At 38.1% G+C, this 15,667-nt stretch overlaps 1 protein-coding gene across 1 annotated transcript in view; it reads left to right on the forward strand.

The window, feature by feature from the left end:
• Window positions 1-15,667, forward strand: part of LRP2 (low density lipoprotein receptor-related protein 2) — a 120,915-nt gene that overhangs the window by 79,365 nt on the left and 25,883 nt on the right. Inside the window, exons 46-60 of the mRNA XM_010085835.1 lie at window positions 1,467-1,586; window positions 2,439-2,570; window positions 3,506-3,707; window positions 4,163-4,458; window positions 4,968-5,484; window positions 6,839-6,991; window positions 7,472-7,642; window positions 8,698-8,921; window positions 9,326-9,503; window positions 10,417-10,613; window positions 12,242-12,487; window positions 13,407-13,535; window positions 14,227-14,346; window positions 14,926-15,042; window positions 15,308-15,424. Coding sequence (XP_010084137.1) covers window positions 1,467-1,586; window positions 2,439-2,570; window positions 3,506-3,707; window positions 4,163-4,458; window positions 4,968-5,484; window positions 6,839-6,991; window positions 7,472-7,642; window positions 8,698-8,921; window positions 9,326-9,503; window positions 10,417-10,613; window positions 12,242-12,487; window positions 13,407-13,535; window positions 14,227-14,346; window positions 14,926-15,042; window positions 15,308-15,424 — 2,919 coding nt within the window. The remainder of the gene's footprint in view (window positions 1-1,466; window positions 1,587-2,438; window positions 2,571-3,505; window positions 3,708-4,162; window positions 4,459-4,967; window positions 5,485-6,838; window positions 6,992-7,471; window positions 7,643-8,697; window positions 8,922-9,325; window positions 9,504-10,416; window positions 10,614-12,241; window positions 12,488-13,406; window positions 13,536-14,226; window positions 14,347-14,925; window positions 15,043-15,307; window positions 15,425-15,667) is intronic.

The following is a 15,667-nucleotide window of genomic DNA, read 5'->3' on the forward strand; positions in this document are numbered from 1 at the left end:
AGCATTTGAAGGATCATTCCTTTTGCTTATTCTGCTCTGTATTCTTTATGTTTTACAAGACTATTGACACTGAAGTATTATAGTGAGTTGGCATTTTCGGGAACTTGAACATTAGAACATTTTTTCTTCTAATCAAATTAAATTGTGTACAGTCTCAAATGTAATTTCTTTTAGCTCTTTCATGTAGTTATATATGCCTTAGCATATGATTCATTGTTGTAGCAGCTTCCAGTTAGTATATAAAAGTGTCTAGTTTTCAGTTTGCCTTAATTACAAACCAGCTTATCTTTGCTAGTACATACATTTGTATTAGGTAGTACTTTTCCCATATAAAATGTTTTGGATCAGTTTGTAAAACATAGCGGATATTTTCAAATAATTATTTATTTTTAATGTTGCCTGAGTGGATTATTTTTACTTTCACTGGTTTTCCTAAAAGTACCTGCCTTGAATTAACTATGCCACAATTTTTCTGAAATACGAGTTCAATTTTCCTAGACAGAACTCTATCTGTGGACCACTACGTGTCAAAAATATGTGGCTATATGTACATAGTGAGTCTTGTGCTGCTCATGAAGGGTGTGCTTTGTCCCTTCTACTGTTTATGTCCCAGCAGCACTGCTGCATTACTTAAATTGAAAAGTGGTGAAGGGCAAGAAAGAGGGAAAGAAAGGAAGAAAGGGAGATGAAAGAAGCCCCAAGATGATTTTAATGGGCAGTGTGTTAATTCCCTTTGATTTCCATTATTAAAGGCACATAGAAGAGCAAGTTAAAAGGGCAGACTGAGTCTTCTTTGGTATCTTGAAACCATGAGAGGGTACAGGAAAGTGTCAGTGACTATGGAAGAAATTATCAAACCCACTATACATGTCAGGATCAAGGAGCTTAGCCAAAGTGCAGAAGGAGTACTTGCAGCGTGCTTAGCTGGAGCTATTCAGTGTTATATTCTTCACTGCCATTAAGAAAAGATTCCTACCTGCAAGTGAAGAAAAATCGGTGGGAAAACAGGAAAAGCATAATCTGCCATGAGATAGATATTACTTCCTTACTGCAGATTTTGATTCCTTGTAAAGCATGGACTTGGCTATTGCCTGGTTTGGACACTGGAGAAATTAGTATATTGGACTGTGGTCATTTTTGTGTACACAAATCTCAAGAATAAACGTAGAACATATTTATAGTTGCTGCATGCAGTCCTATTTCCTGGGCAAATTCTGTCTACTTGTTAGCTGATATGTGTACCCAAAGAGAGAATTAAGCCCATTTTTTGCATACAAAGATCAACCTAGTTTGTACAAAGAACTCTTTGCAGATAGTCTGTGAAAATAAATCTTTCCTAGCATAATTTTTTCTCTTTCTTTTTTGGGATCTGTAATAATTTTGCGTAACATGGACTCAAAAGCAACTTAAAACAAGTTGGAAAGGTAACAGAAAGAAAGAAGTCATGCATAGGTTTTTTCTTCCAGTCTCACTGACTTGCACAAATAGTGAGTTTCGTTGTACATCGGGACGTTGTATTCCTGCTCATTGGTACTGTGATCAAGGAACAGACTGTGCTGATGGCTCTGATGAACCTGCCTCTTGTGGTAAGTTTACACTCAGAAGATACAACACAATGGGTTATGGGAAGTCAGTAGTTTCTCTTGCAGGCAGCAGCCTGAATCCAGACTAGGTGGAAAATAAGTATCTTCTTCGGTCTATTCACTGATTCTAAATAATCTGAGTCACTGAGTAATTCAAGTCTTAAAAACTTAAAACTGTGTATGGAATATGAAGACTTTTAATTGCCACAGGTGATGGCTCTTAATGTGATTACTTAGTGTATAACCTCATATCTCTTCATAAGACTGTGATGGTGGTGAATCATGTGACAAAGGTAGCAAATATTTTGGTATTGTTTTGGATGTAGAAGAAGATGTCATACTCTACAGAGAGTGTGTGTGTAATATTGCATTTGGGGAGAAAAGGAATGTGGGATGCAGAGGAACATTTTTGACACAGTATGAGGTAGAGCATCATAGAGTTATGATAAGCAAGTCCTGTATGTACAATAGAAACTGAAGGTAATAAACAATGGAGCGGGGCAGAAGGTGAAAAGAAGTATAGTAATCTTCAGAGAGGAAGAGGAGGGCTAACTAAAGTCACTGCGAATTGATATTACAACATACTTATAATTCTCATTGTAGAAGTTGGCATAACACAAGGCAGAACAGATTCCTCTATGATTTAAGCCGGGCTGATAGCTCACTTTGCACATTGCCAGACTTGCACCTTTAGCTTAAGAAAATGTCTTGTAGCTTATACCTTAACTGTCTTACACTTAAGTTTCTATTTTACATTTCACTATCAGACGGTTCTCCCTAAAATACCCTCCTCGGTAGATTTTCATGGCAGTGCAGGTTAGTTTAACAAGCAGAGTGATTTTGTTTGTTTTTAAGTGCCCCAAGTGCAAACTTGTTCGAGCAACCAGTTCAGATGTGACGATGGCAGATGTATCCCAGCAACATGGATCTGTGATGGTGATAATGACTGTGGGGATATGAGTGATGAGGATCAAAGACATAATTGTGGTAGGTGTTTAATGCAAATAGATACTGCACTTTGTTTCTTTGTCCTTCAGGCATTTTTTAGAAAACAACCAACCACCCGCCGAACCCCAACTCTCTGCCAATTTTTCTATCCATAAAGGTGCACATTAAGCACATTAAGCATGAAGCACACTCTTCTGTACCTTCATTTTAATTATATTGAATTAAAATTGAATATTTTACTGGTAAAAAAAAATATTGTTCTAATTTTGATATTACTCTTCTTTGAATTGTTGAGTTCAAATTGGAGGTATAATTAACCTGGGTTGTTTGTATGAACAACTGCTGCAATAGCAGCTTCAGTGGAGATACTCCCTGATCGTCATGCACTACATCTTGTGCATATTAATAACTACATGGTTTTGTCATAGTTTCTCTAAAAATTAGTGAGCAATTAGAGGGTGAACAAAGGGAAGAAGGTTCACCAAGCCTGGTCCTGCTCCTTGATTCTTTTAACAGCAGCTGAATACACTTGCAGTCCTTGCCCTTTTTGGCTGCAATGGTGCTCCCTCTATTTGCTCCCTGGAGCACAGTATGCCTCGAAAAAAGCAGGGGACAGAGAGCCTAGGCCTAATACCTGTTTGGCTCCCAGCAAATCTGGCCAGGCGTGTGAAAAACTTATACTGAGAATCCAGCAAGATCCGGAGTCCTGCATGTGCCAGCATTGCCAAAGGAGTCCTAAAGCGCTTTGGCTCTCAGTCAGCCTCCATGAAGAGCAATGCTCAGTGAAAATTAGTGGGAATGAGTATGAATTTTGTATATGAGAGGGTGCAGTGGTATCTGTCTCTGTACACGCAGCAAAGCATGGCTCTGTTGTGAATCGAGGCTGGATATCCAGGCTGTGTGTGTGTGATGAGGGAGGGTGTTACATACACAGAGTATAACTTGGTGTGTCGGTGAACGTGCTTTTCTTTCAGCAAACCGCAACTGCACAGCAGCAGAGTTCATGTGTGCCAACAATCGACCCCCACTCAGGAGATGCATTCCTCGGGCGTGGATTTGTGATGGTGATGCTGACTGCAGTGATGCACTTGATGAACACCAGAACTGCACACGAAGATCTTGCACAGAAAATGAGTTTACTTGTAGTAATGGCTTGTGCATCCGAAACACATACAGGTTTGTACCTACCCGACGCGTTGCAGAAATTCTTTAAATTTATTTAAAGTGAAGGAGCTATTTCAACCCTTTTTTCACACTATTTACTTGTTAAGTAGATCTGCATATTGTAATGAAACCATTTATCTGCTCTGCATTCGTGCACTAGTTTTCACTTAAAATGGCTTTAGAATTTTCTATGTTAATATCCCCAGTGGTCACCATTAGCATTCCATCCCTTTTATTGTGCCTAGTAACCTCTCCTGGGGTGATTCTGTTCGGCGTGTAATGCATACGGGTAATACAAGCAGGACTCACAGCATCAGACTCTGTACAATATGACCCTAATTTCTGAAAGAAGTTGGAACCAGTAATATCTGACCTTTGGAAATCATACAAAGATGGATATCTATCCATCTACTCTAGAGGTCTTGATTGCCTTCTTATATTTGAAAAAAGTGTTCATGCTTTTTCAGATGTGACAGGCGCAATGACTGTGGTGACAGCAGTGATGAAAGGGGATGCGTCTATGAACCATGTCAACAGCACCAGTTTACTTGTCAGAATGGGCGCTGCATTTCCAAGGCCTACATCTGTGATGGGGATAATGACTGTGGTGATGAATCTGATGAGCTGGAACATCTCTGTAGTACACCAGAAGCAACCTGCTCTCCTCATCATTTTAAATGTGACAATGGAAACTGCATTGAAATGGTTAAAGTCTGCAATCGGTTGGATGATTGCTTAGATAATAGTGATGAAAAAGGATGTGGTATGTGTAGATTTACTCGTACTATCTTATTTAATTTAAAATGTGTAGGCAACTTTAAAAAAATGAACTCTTAAGATAATTGCTTAATTACAATCATATCTATTCCATAGTTGTCTCTCAGAAGGATTATACAAAATATATATATTTTTTGTTTTAATTAAATCATACTTATTATAGACTGTTTTAACAAACTATGAAAATTAGCTAATCATATAAGCTGTAAGTATAGTTTGTACATTGTTATGTATTGTCCTTACATTTCCAAAATATACCATTCATAAGTGTGTAGTTTGCACTTGGTGTGTTTGGTGAGAGACCTCAAAGGTGCTAGCATAATTTTAGATTAGATTAGATTCTTTTCCTTGCTACTTTATTACAAAAGCCCAGATTCATATTCAGCTTTTTCAAGGGGTAGCAGGGAGAGAGAGACAGAGAGAGTACAATGGAAAGTGACTGCACTGTTTTCTCTGCTAGCTGGTTCCTTGAATAGAACTCTTTTCCTTCCCCAGGTATAAACGAATGCAGTGACCCCTCGATCAGTGGATGTGATCATGATTGCACAGACACACAGACAAGTTTTTACTGTTCTTGTCATCCTGGATACAAACTTATGTCTGATAAACGGACTTGTGATGATATTGATGAGTGCAATGAAACTCCATCAGTATGTAGCCAGATTTGTGAGAACACAGCTGGCTCCTACATCTGTAAGTGTGCCCCAGGCTATATCCGGGAGCCTGATGGAAAAAGTTGCCGACAAAATAGTAATATCTCCCCATACCTTATTTTTAGCAACCGTTACTATCTGAGAAATCTCACAGCAGATGGCCAGTCTTACTCTCTCATTTTGCAAGGACTGAGAAATGTGGTGGCACTGGACTTTGACAGGGTGGAAAAGAGGTTGTACTGGATTGATGTGGGGAGGAAGGTCATTGAACGTATGTTCCTAAATGGAACAAATAAGGAGACAGTGATAAGCGATGATGTGCCCAACGGGGAAGGTATCGCTGTTGACTGGGTTGGCAGGTAAGAAAATATGTTTTCTGTCTTTCTGAGCTCCTAAGGTAATGATATGTGAAGGAGTTTATCTTACAGTTTTTCTCCCACTTCATATGAAGTCCTTGATGAGTGCTGAAATAGGTTTGGGTTGTGGATGCAATCTTATACAACTGCTCTGGAACTGTTTATCAGCATCTAATACGTTGTATAACACTTCTCTTTAATTGCTCTCAAATCTAGTATACTGAGGTTATATCAGAGTTGCTCTTTCATCAATAATAAAGCAGTTCATATGACCCTGGGGAAATCTTGCTAGGAAACCATTAATGAACAGACTAGGTAAGGAGGCAGGTGGGATGTTACATGTGGCTATCGGGTAGGAATTTGAGCTTAGGCTTTTTATTCCTTTGATAGCAGTGATTGGGGTTGGGATGCAGGCTTCACTATATGCATAAACAATATATACAACAAGTAACTAGAGCCCAATGAGGTAAGTAATAATAAACATTAATGAAATTTAGCTCCTGTACCAATGTGAAGAGCATGTTTCATTTGCTCTTGAAAAATGCATCTTTAACTGATACTCAAACAACATGATCCACATAATTTGCTGTAAGGAGGGCAGTTTAAGGGTGAGGTAATTTGAAAGCATTTTGCGTTATATAGGTGGTATAGAGGGAGATTGTCAGGCTATTTCTGGAATGGCCCTCTGGATACTGGAGCTGACTAGCTGTGCAGAAAATTTCTAAGTAGCCTGCTGTGGTTCTAATTACTTTTTTTTTTTTGCAGGCATTTTAAAATCATTGCTTTGACTTGCATGATTTCTTTGATTACATCGGTGTATAATTCCTAGGCAAAGTAATTGAAGTGTTAGAAAATTCTAGGTGAAGTTTAAATTATGCCATTAAGCTGTTTAGGAATTTTCAAAGGAGAACCTGGCAACTGTTCTACCTGTTTGATGAGAGGAGAGGTGACAGCATGGAACAGATGGTGATTCTCTCCAATACTTTAGAGCCCTGGTCACAATCCATTGCACTGCATGTCTGTTTTCCTGCTCCTCTTCGCTGACCATTGTTGTTAGGAGAGGAAGGGAAGAGAAAGGGAGTTTAAGAATTTATAGCCAAATGGCATATTATTATTCAACTGGGCAACGGCAAGTTTGAATTTGGCACCAATGACTGTGCATACAGGAACATCAGTACTGAAAAGGGCAGAGGAGTAGTGGTGTAGAAGAGATGTCAGTACAGTATGTGTATTCTTCCTTTACAGTAGATATATTGCTTCTAGGAGGAAAAAAACTGTGACATTTAAGATGCTGTGAAGTAAAATAAACCAAAAAAAATTTAATAAGAGTAAATAAATTAACTCTAAAACATTTCAGAAAATTGTACTGGGTGGATGCATACAAAGATTGTCTCTATGTCTCTGAACTTGATGGAAGATTCCGGAAAAAACTGGTGGATCGGTGTGTGGATGCCAACAACACTTTCTGCTTTCAGTACCCCAGAGCAATTGTTGTTCATCCAAAATATGGGTATGACATTTCAAACATGCTTTTCCTTTCTTTTGCAAATAGTCTTGCACTGTCTCTGAAAATCTGAAATAAAATTCTGGCTGCCTGCACTTAGATTTGCATGATGTTAGATCTTCATTGAAGCTTAGGAAAATAGTAGCTTACCTTTGTAGGTGTATATGCAGGGCTGTCCAATATCATTGAAAGTGGAATTTGGTTCCATGTGGACAAGGAAGTTTTGATTGCAAAGCCGAAGAGATTGATAGAAGCGTGTGTGTTTTGATAGACGGTGTGGCTGCCAGTTGCGTTCTTTGAAGACAGTTGTGATCACTGAGTTGTCTGCTGTAGCACTTAAAATAGCAAATATATTAAACTTTTTCTTATTTTTCTCAATCTCTGCTTTAGTTCTGTTGTAGAAATACTATATTTGAGGTGTGGCTTCTAATATTCACTTTAGCATATTTTTACTACAATCCTAACTAAAATTATTTATTTGAACAGACAGATTTACTGGACAGACTGGGCAGATCGAGCCTATATTGGACGAGCAGGCATGGATGGCAAGGAGAAGATGGTGATTATATCTACAAAATTAGAGTGGCCCAATGGACTCACCATAGATTACACCAATGACAAGCTCTACTGGGCAGATGCCCATCTAAATTACATTGAGTACGTACACAGAAAAGAATAAAACAACCAAATAATTGCTCATGTCATATTCCAGTGGTAGCATTTATAGATGCTGTAAGCATCATATGTACTTCTACCCACTGACTCTGTAGGAAACCAGAGTCAGAAAGTCTAGAGTAGAAGGTGATATGAATCACTAGATGACACAATAACCTAGTTCCTATTTTTGCATCTTATGTCCCACACATGGAAATGGTCCAAAAATTGTAATAAAAAGATTCACAGTCTATACTCGAATACGCAACTTATCTAGCAAAATTGAGTATAAAATTGCTATTTTTTCTGATTCTCTTGTTTCTGCCTATAGGTAAGAGTTGAGCTGTAACTAAACTAGTTATGTGGTAATAAAATAGTATACAAATCATTAGAAGATTTCTGAACATTTGACCATAAGTACAACATGGAATTTCCTGTTAGCATATGGGTTTTTTGGTTAATCAAGAAAAATCAATTAATTGCTTGTAATGTTAGCAAATTTTTACTTCAATATCAGTAAAAATGAGTAACTAGCATTCTAATTCTTGTCAAGACACTGAAATACTTTAAAAACAATCCTTTGTATTTATGTTAGTATTTATATTTGTATTCGTATTTACATATACATTTATATTTATATTTACTTCTATTCTTTTTTACATTTGTTCTTCTGGAAGCCTTTTCTATGCTGCAGTGTTACAAATGTATTTTTAAAAATGTATATTAATTATGTGTATGTTTCTCTGTCCCCCTTTCTCTCTTGTATTTCATAATCTCCCCCTGTAGCAAGGTGGTAGTAAAAATAGAAAATCTTATTAAAGATATCTCATCACTGGAGGCTCTAAATCAGAAAGACATGTAAAATTTAGAAATATAAGAGGCCTATTATTATCTTAAGTGTTCCTTTATTAGCAATCTGAATGATCCAGGCAAGCTAGTCTCCTGTGTGACAAAAAAATAACTTGCTGTAAGGCACTAATATGTAAGCAGACATAATAAAGATGTGAAGATGTTTTAGTATTTATCTGAATGTTTTGTGCATATTTTTATTTGTGTAGGTACTCTGACCTGGGTGGACATCATCGTCACACAGTATATGATGGGACTTTACCTCATCCATTTGCAATAACAATTTTTGAAGACACGATATATTGGACTGACTGGAACACAAGAACAGTTGAAAAGGGAAATAAATATGATGGATCAGACAGGACTGTTCTTGTGAACACCACACACAGGCCATTTGACATCCATGTTTACCATCCATACAGACAGCCATTTGGTGAGAAAACAAATTTGCATTTAGAGGGTCAGCTGTTATCCAGGGACTAATTGTAAAGGGTCCTGAGTGCACTCAGCTTTTGTCTTTGCTGAGGGGAATAAACTGCGCAGAGTAAATATAGGTGTCTACTTTACATTTATTAATTGCCTTTTCTTTGAATAGCAATGGCTGGAAATGCATAATTTCAAATTAGTTTCTAAAACGTCATGGCTTAATAGCATACGTTTCCTGTATTATGAAGTCATATCTATTTATCTCACTAAGTGCCTGCTTATCAAGGTTTTGTTTTTCAACTTATTACGTTTAAGCTTTCAATACAGTATTAGAGGAGTCTTTTGTAGATTGAGACCTTTGTGTCCTGGGATTTGCAAAGTATGGTAATATTTATTCTTCTTTTTTAACAGTTAATAATCCTTGTGGCACCAACAATGGTGGTTGTTCCCATCTTTGTCTAATAAAAGCTGGTGGTCAGGGTTATTCCTGTGAATGTCCCGATAACTTCATGATAGTACAGTTCGGCAATACAGCCCACTGCCTTCCAATGTGCTCTAGCACCCAGTTTCTCTGCGCAGACACTGAGAGGTAAGTCCACTACACATCATCTGTTTTTCAATGTCTTTTTAAGGATATCTTTTACAGTTTTGTCTCTCCAAAGGGGCATGAAATTAGGGATTCCTTCTGCTCTCACTGTGAGTTTGTGGTGTTCTTGCAAAGACAAAGCCAGGACGAGACAGGCTTCCATTTTGGAAAAACACTTCTAGATTTATTGTTTAAGTGTAGTATTTTTTTTTCTTTTCTTCCTGTTACATGACGTTGCTAATGTAGCAAAGTTTGGCTTGTTAGAAGCATGTACCTCCAGAAACCGTTTCCATTTGAATTCACAAACCTGGAACCTACTCTTATTTTTTTGTACATCTTTTACAATGTATCTCTGCCAAATACATGCTGTCTTGTCAGTGGCCCAGGAAAGCCATTTAGCTGATGTGGGAGCACATTTCTAACCCTTTTTCTGAGGCAACAGCAGTGGAGGGAGAGGAATGGTGATACAAGAACTACTGTGCTTGATATTGTGCCACTCCGGAGCCTGTCAGGCAGGTGTGTTTATTGGATGGCCTTTTGAAGCAGTGTTACAATGATAATCCCTAGTGAAATACTTGTACTAAAGTTCAGGTGAATTATTAAAATGTTACTTCATTAAAAATCCAATTGAAGATTGATTTAAAAACCATGAGAGGTGGTTACCACAAATATACATAAAAATTAAATCCTTATTAACTTCCTTCTAGAGGCCCACCAATATCACCTGTTTCTGGTGACAGTATTCTGGCATATTTTATTAGCATTTGACATATGAAATGGAAGACATGAAATTCAAGATGTCTTGGAAGTTTCAAGAAAAAACACTGAGAATAGACTGTATTTTGTATTGTAAAAGGATGGCTGTATGCTGTAGAGGCATATCCTCAACAAAGAAAACACTGTTTTCCCTTTGTAGGTGTATTCCTATCTGGTGGAAGTGCGATGGACAGAGGGACTGTCGAGATGGCTCTGACGAGCCCTCTACCTGTCCACACCGATACTGTCCTGTTGGTCAGTTCCAGTGTAATGATGGCAACTGCACAAGCCCACATTTCTTGTGCAATACTCAGCCAGATTGCCATGACAGATCAGATGAAGATCCTGTACTTTGTGGTATGTTACAACTAATAGATTTAAGCATTTTGCTGATACAAAATGTGTAAACTGTATATAAATTTCATAATCATTATTCCTTTTTTACTGGTGAAAAGGTGAGATAGATGCAGTCTTTTCTAGTCTTACACCTGCTAGGGCTATTCACATCAGTGCAAAAGCAGGGCAAAGGAGAGCAAAAATGTACTGTATCAAAACATAAACATTTTCAGTACCTTTGAAACAGATTTGCACTGGTGTAAATTACAATCTAAGGTATAAAATGCTAGAAGCAGGACCCTCTTTGTTATGTTCCGAGTAAAACTATGGTGAGTATGAGGAATCTAAGGCTTCCTAATGTCCAGGTCAATCTATTAGGTATGCTAATTATCCCTGTATTCTAGAGCTTTACGTGATGGGACAAAATTATTTCACCGTCTGCATTACACAAAATCCAGTGTGTGTAGGAAGATTTGTTTTGGAAGGCTGTTTGTGATGGCAGTATTTTAGAAATGTAGCCTAATTATGCTTGAGGAATAATGTTATTTCCTTAAAAACTTGTCTTATTCCACATACTTATGTCTCATTTAAAAAAACACATCCTTACTTCTCTTTTTGTAAATAACGTAGTTCTGGCAGTTGCAAGCTTAGTAATATAAAAGGGAAGTGGTGGTGGGGAAAGCAATGTGGTTGTATAATTGATAGTTTCATTGCCTTCCATTAGCAAAGTGTTTCTAACAATGACAGAATTAAATTAAATGTCAATTTTACTTGAATTTCAAATAGCTAAACTCTTAAGTGTGGCACAGGGGAATATTAAATAAGTAGAAATATGGCAGCTGCATAATGTGTCGCTGGTTTTAACATTCTGGGTACAATAAAAGTCAGTTTAGGTCTATGTAATTTGTTCTGCTCATCATCTCGTGCGTGGGAGTAGAATCCTTTAGTCTAGAAAATGTATGGATATTATAATATAATGTTTCTTCTTGAACAGTTTGGCAGCATATGTAAAAAGGAGGAGGGTGGTACCCAGTGAGGCATACAAAGTCTGGAAGCAGAAATCAGTGATGACTCCTGTTTTCATAGTCCTTCAGAGCTCTCCCAATAGGCCAACATTGATAACATCAGTGTCCAGTGCTTTGCCCTTTGGGAATAGAGCCTGTACATTTATAGGCTGTGAAGCTGATATTAGCATGGTCTTCTGCTAAGTTTTCTGACATGTTCATTCATATTCAGAGGAGCAGGCTCGCCACGCAATATACCTCTAAGTTGGTAGCATGGCCAGAGCCACAACATCACTTAGCTCCTCTGCAAAGTGACTGGGAGCCCCTGCCTCAATCATGTTTGAATGCTGGGTTTGCTCCCCTCTGCTTTAGGAGAATATAGTGTCTGTCTCACTCCTAGAAAAATGTAGGGCCTTAGTGAGCTTAGTGTAGAGCCTTCAGCCTGTCCGATGATGTGTGTGGGAAATGTGCTGCGTGACATTAGAAATCTGTACCTTAACTGGGCAAGTAAATGTAACATTTTAAATTTTTACTGGCTTTCTTTTTAATTTTTGGTGTAGACGTGGTAAGTACTCAACTGACATAACAGCAGCAGACCATTCCTGTAAGTTTCAGTTTCCTAACAGCCAATTTGTATTCTTTCAGCTAACCACCAGTGTGAAACTCATCAGTGGCAGTGTGCCAATAAACGGTGTATCCCAGAAGCCTGGCAGTGTGATAGAGAGGATGACTGTGGTGACAGCTCGGATGAAGAGAGTACTCACTGTGCCAGTAGAACCTGTCCACCAGGTCAATTTAAGTGTGACAATGGCCGCTGCATCCCACAATCCTGGAAGTGTGATGTGGATGATGATTGTGGTGATAACTCTGATGAACCATTCCACGAATGCAGTAAGCACACGGGTGTAGTAAGCTGCCTACATTATAGTGCACCAAAAGCAGAGCAAACTGCATTACTTAATTTCCTGAGGTTGAAAATTTGTTGGAAAGGAATATTTTCTGCAACCTAATTGCAATTATGTAGTAAAGAGTATTAGAAAACATAGAGGCTATGTGATAACTTACAACTTTCTTGTTCTTGAAGGGGAGAAAGTTTATTTATGCTGGCCAGATTATCATGAACTGGCAGCATCTCACTCTGACTTGCTTGATGCCAGCAGCATCCTTTGCTTGGACCCTAACAAGACTTTATAAAAAGGATATCTGCTGATCCATTGCCTATATGAAAACAGTGAATGCCAGTTCACCAATTCTTACCTTGTTCCACTTTGGAGCATGACACATGTCATAATTTTTACAAACACAAAGTTTAATTTCTCGAAGGTAAAGTTTCCCATCGTGATAGGTACGATTTGGAAACAAAAACTTACAAGGAGAACAAACGCAGAGCACGGTCTAGCCTATGTTTAACAGCAGGATTTTCCTGTGTGCTCCAGCATCTCTCTTTGAGTCACTGACCACCTGGAAGAACTTGTGACCAAGTTTTCCATCTGAGGACAAGCTGCATTCTCTGGGTTCCAGGTTTGGGGCTTCTATTACCACCGTTACCAGCTCTAAATACGTCAGGGAAAAAACGTGCTGGATGTCGTTTGAACCTGTTGTGGGTTTGTAGCATATGCAGAATACAAGCAGCACAGATTAGAAAAGAGAGTAAAATCAGATAAATTTAACGCTTTCTGAAGTTAGTAGATAGCTTTTTTTTTAGTAGAAATAGTTGACTATAAATCATATCTGATTTTGAAAGGCAGAATAGCAAGGAGCACAGTTTAATGGCTAAGTAACAACTAACTTTGACAACTGCCTCTTTCAGTGGGCCCTGCCTATCGGTGTGACGATCACACGGAATTCAGCTGTAGAACCAACTACCGTTGCATACCATTGTGGGCAGTGTGCAATGGGAATGATGACTGCAGAGACAACAGTGATGAACAAGGCTGTGGTATGTTTAGAGAAGAAGTCATTTCAATATAGCTTTGAAAAATATTTGCCCAATTTGCAAACACCTTGATTTTCAGGAAAGTCTTTAGTAATAATGTACCTGGGCATATTTTTTTTTTATATCAATTAATTACCCTGGTAGTTATTTGTCTTCAGGAATGATTCTATGTGCAGCACTTCACATTTGAGCTCTGAAAATCAGAATTTTATTATTTTGCCCAATACGTCATCAAATTAAACAGGAAATACTTTCACTTGAGCTGAACAATTTTAGACAATTATAACTGTCAGTGTTTTCTACATTTGCTTAACTTACCTCCTGTGCTGGTGGAACCATCAATATAAGAAGTACAATGATGCTTTCCCAGACCCTCACATTTGTGTTGAAACTTCTCATACACTTACAAAGCTTAGAGGACACCGGATCACTGTATCAGAACCAGAAAAGTCTTGAAAGTGTAACACACCATAAAGGTCAAGGTACCCCCTTTGACAGTACTAAGTTTATCTCTTTGTGTTTCCATCCCGGTTCTACATAGTTCCTTCAGCTGTTTCTTAATCAGTTCTGTATTACGTGGCCCAGTTTGTGGCATGAACATCTCTGTCTGCTTCCATTACCTTCTGTGTGTTCCATCTTATCCAAAGACTATGCTAATGTGTGCTGTTTCATTGGCAAACTGTCTACACTGCAGAGGAGATGACTTGCAGTCCTTTTGGAGATTTCCGTTGTGACAATCATCGATGTATCCCACTACGATGGAAGTGTGATGGAGATAATGACTGTGGAGATAACTCTGATGAGCACAACTGCAGTGAGTTCTTTTTTTGGCTGTCATGATATAGTCCAGCTTTTGACTTAACTATCCTTCTATTTCTTATGAGAATGGGGCAGACAGCTCTCAACTGCAACCAGTCCATTGTTTTACTCTATAGCCTGCCTCGTCTTTGCTGAAATACCGCAGTGATGTCACAAGGAAGCATTTTGGATACTAAAACACTGATAAATCCAATCATCGCAATAACGTAAATTCATGTTTTCCACTAAGAAGTGACATTTGAATTCTGCCCTGTGTGCAAATGTAATATTACATAGTTCCTTAAACAATGACAGTGGATTTTTTTTTTTCTGATTTGGAATAAAAAATCCTGTATAATTCCATGATGAAACAAAATCCACAATTAATTTCCTTTTGTCTATGTCAAGAGGGACACAGAACATTTAACGTAGTTAAAGACTATTGGGGGGAATGCTATTTTAACATCATTTAGTTTTAAGGACTATACTACATTATCTGCCCGTATTACTTTTTTCTGGTTTAATGAGACAGGTGTGGGTGTTTAAATCTACATCCTGGGAACTTTTCGTAATTGTACATTCATTTTAAATTAAGGTCCTCGTGAATGCACAGAAAGTGAATACCGCTGTGACAATTTGCGTTGCATTCCTTCACGGTGGATCTGTGATCACGATGATGACTGTGAAGACAATTCAGATGAACGTGACTGTGGTGTGTATTGTCTGGATGCTACTTCTTACATGTTCACACTTTTGTTTCTAATGGGAAAAATTATTCTGCAAAATGATCTTTTATGGGAAGCATCTTTAATGGAGTAATGTTGACCACATCACTTTAATCATTCCACCAAAAGTAGAGGATACCACAGTTTTAGTGGTCTGGGATTTTGCAGTCTTTTTTAGGGTGTTTTCAAAAAGTAAACACTTTATCTGGATTTGAACAAGACATTTCAACAGCTACTTCTGAATCTTTTCAGAGCTGAGGACCTGCCACCCAGGTTATTTCCAGTGTGACAGTGGACACTGTGTTCCAGAGCGCTTCAGATGTGATGGAAATGCAGACTGCCTTGATTTCTCTGATGAAGCAAATTGTCGTGAGTTTCAAGTTTTGCAATTGGTGCTCATTGACCTCACTTCCAGAAAGATTTGCACTTTTCTCTCTGTTTAGTGAAATGACTCCTAAGAGATACAGAATTCTGCAACAGTCAGTGATGTCAGTAGAAATTCAGGATAGGTATAATAGTTTGAATCAGCTTTGCAGTATAATAATGAGTTGCCATCTCATACAGTGATTGTAAACACATTCCTAATGCTAGGAAATTAATGTATTTACAAGG

Source organism: Pterocles gutturalis, unplaced genomic scaffold, assembly GCF_000699245.1.
Source record: "Pterocles gutturalis isolate BGI_N339 unplaced genomic scaffold, ASM69924v1 scaffold6981, whole genome shotgun sequence".
In the NCBI taxonomy this organism is placed as follows: Eukaryota; Metazoa; Chordata; class Aves; order Pterocliformes; family Pteroclidae; genus Pterocles; species Pterocles gutturalis.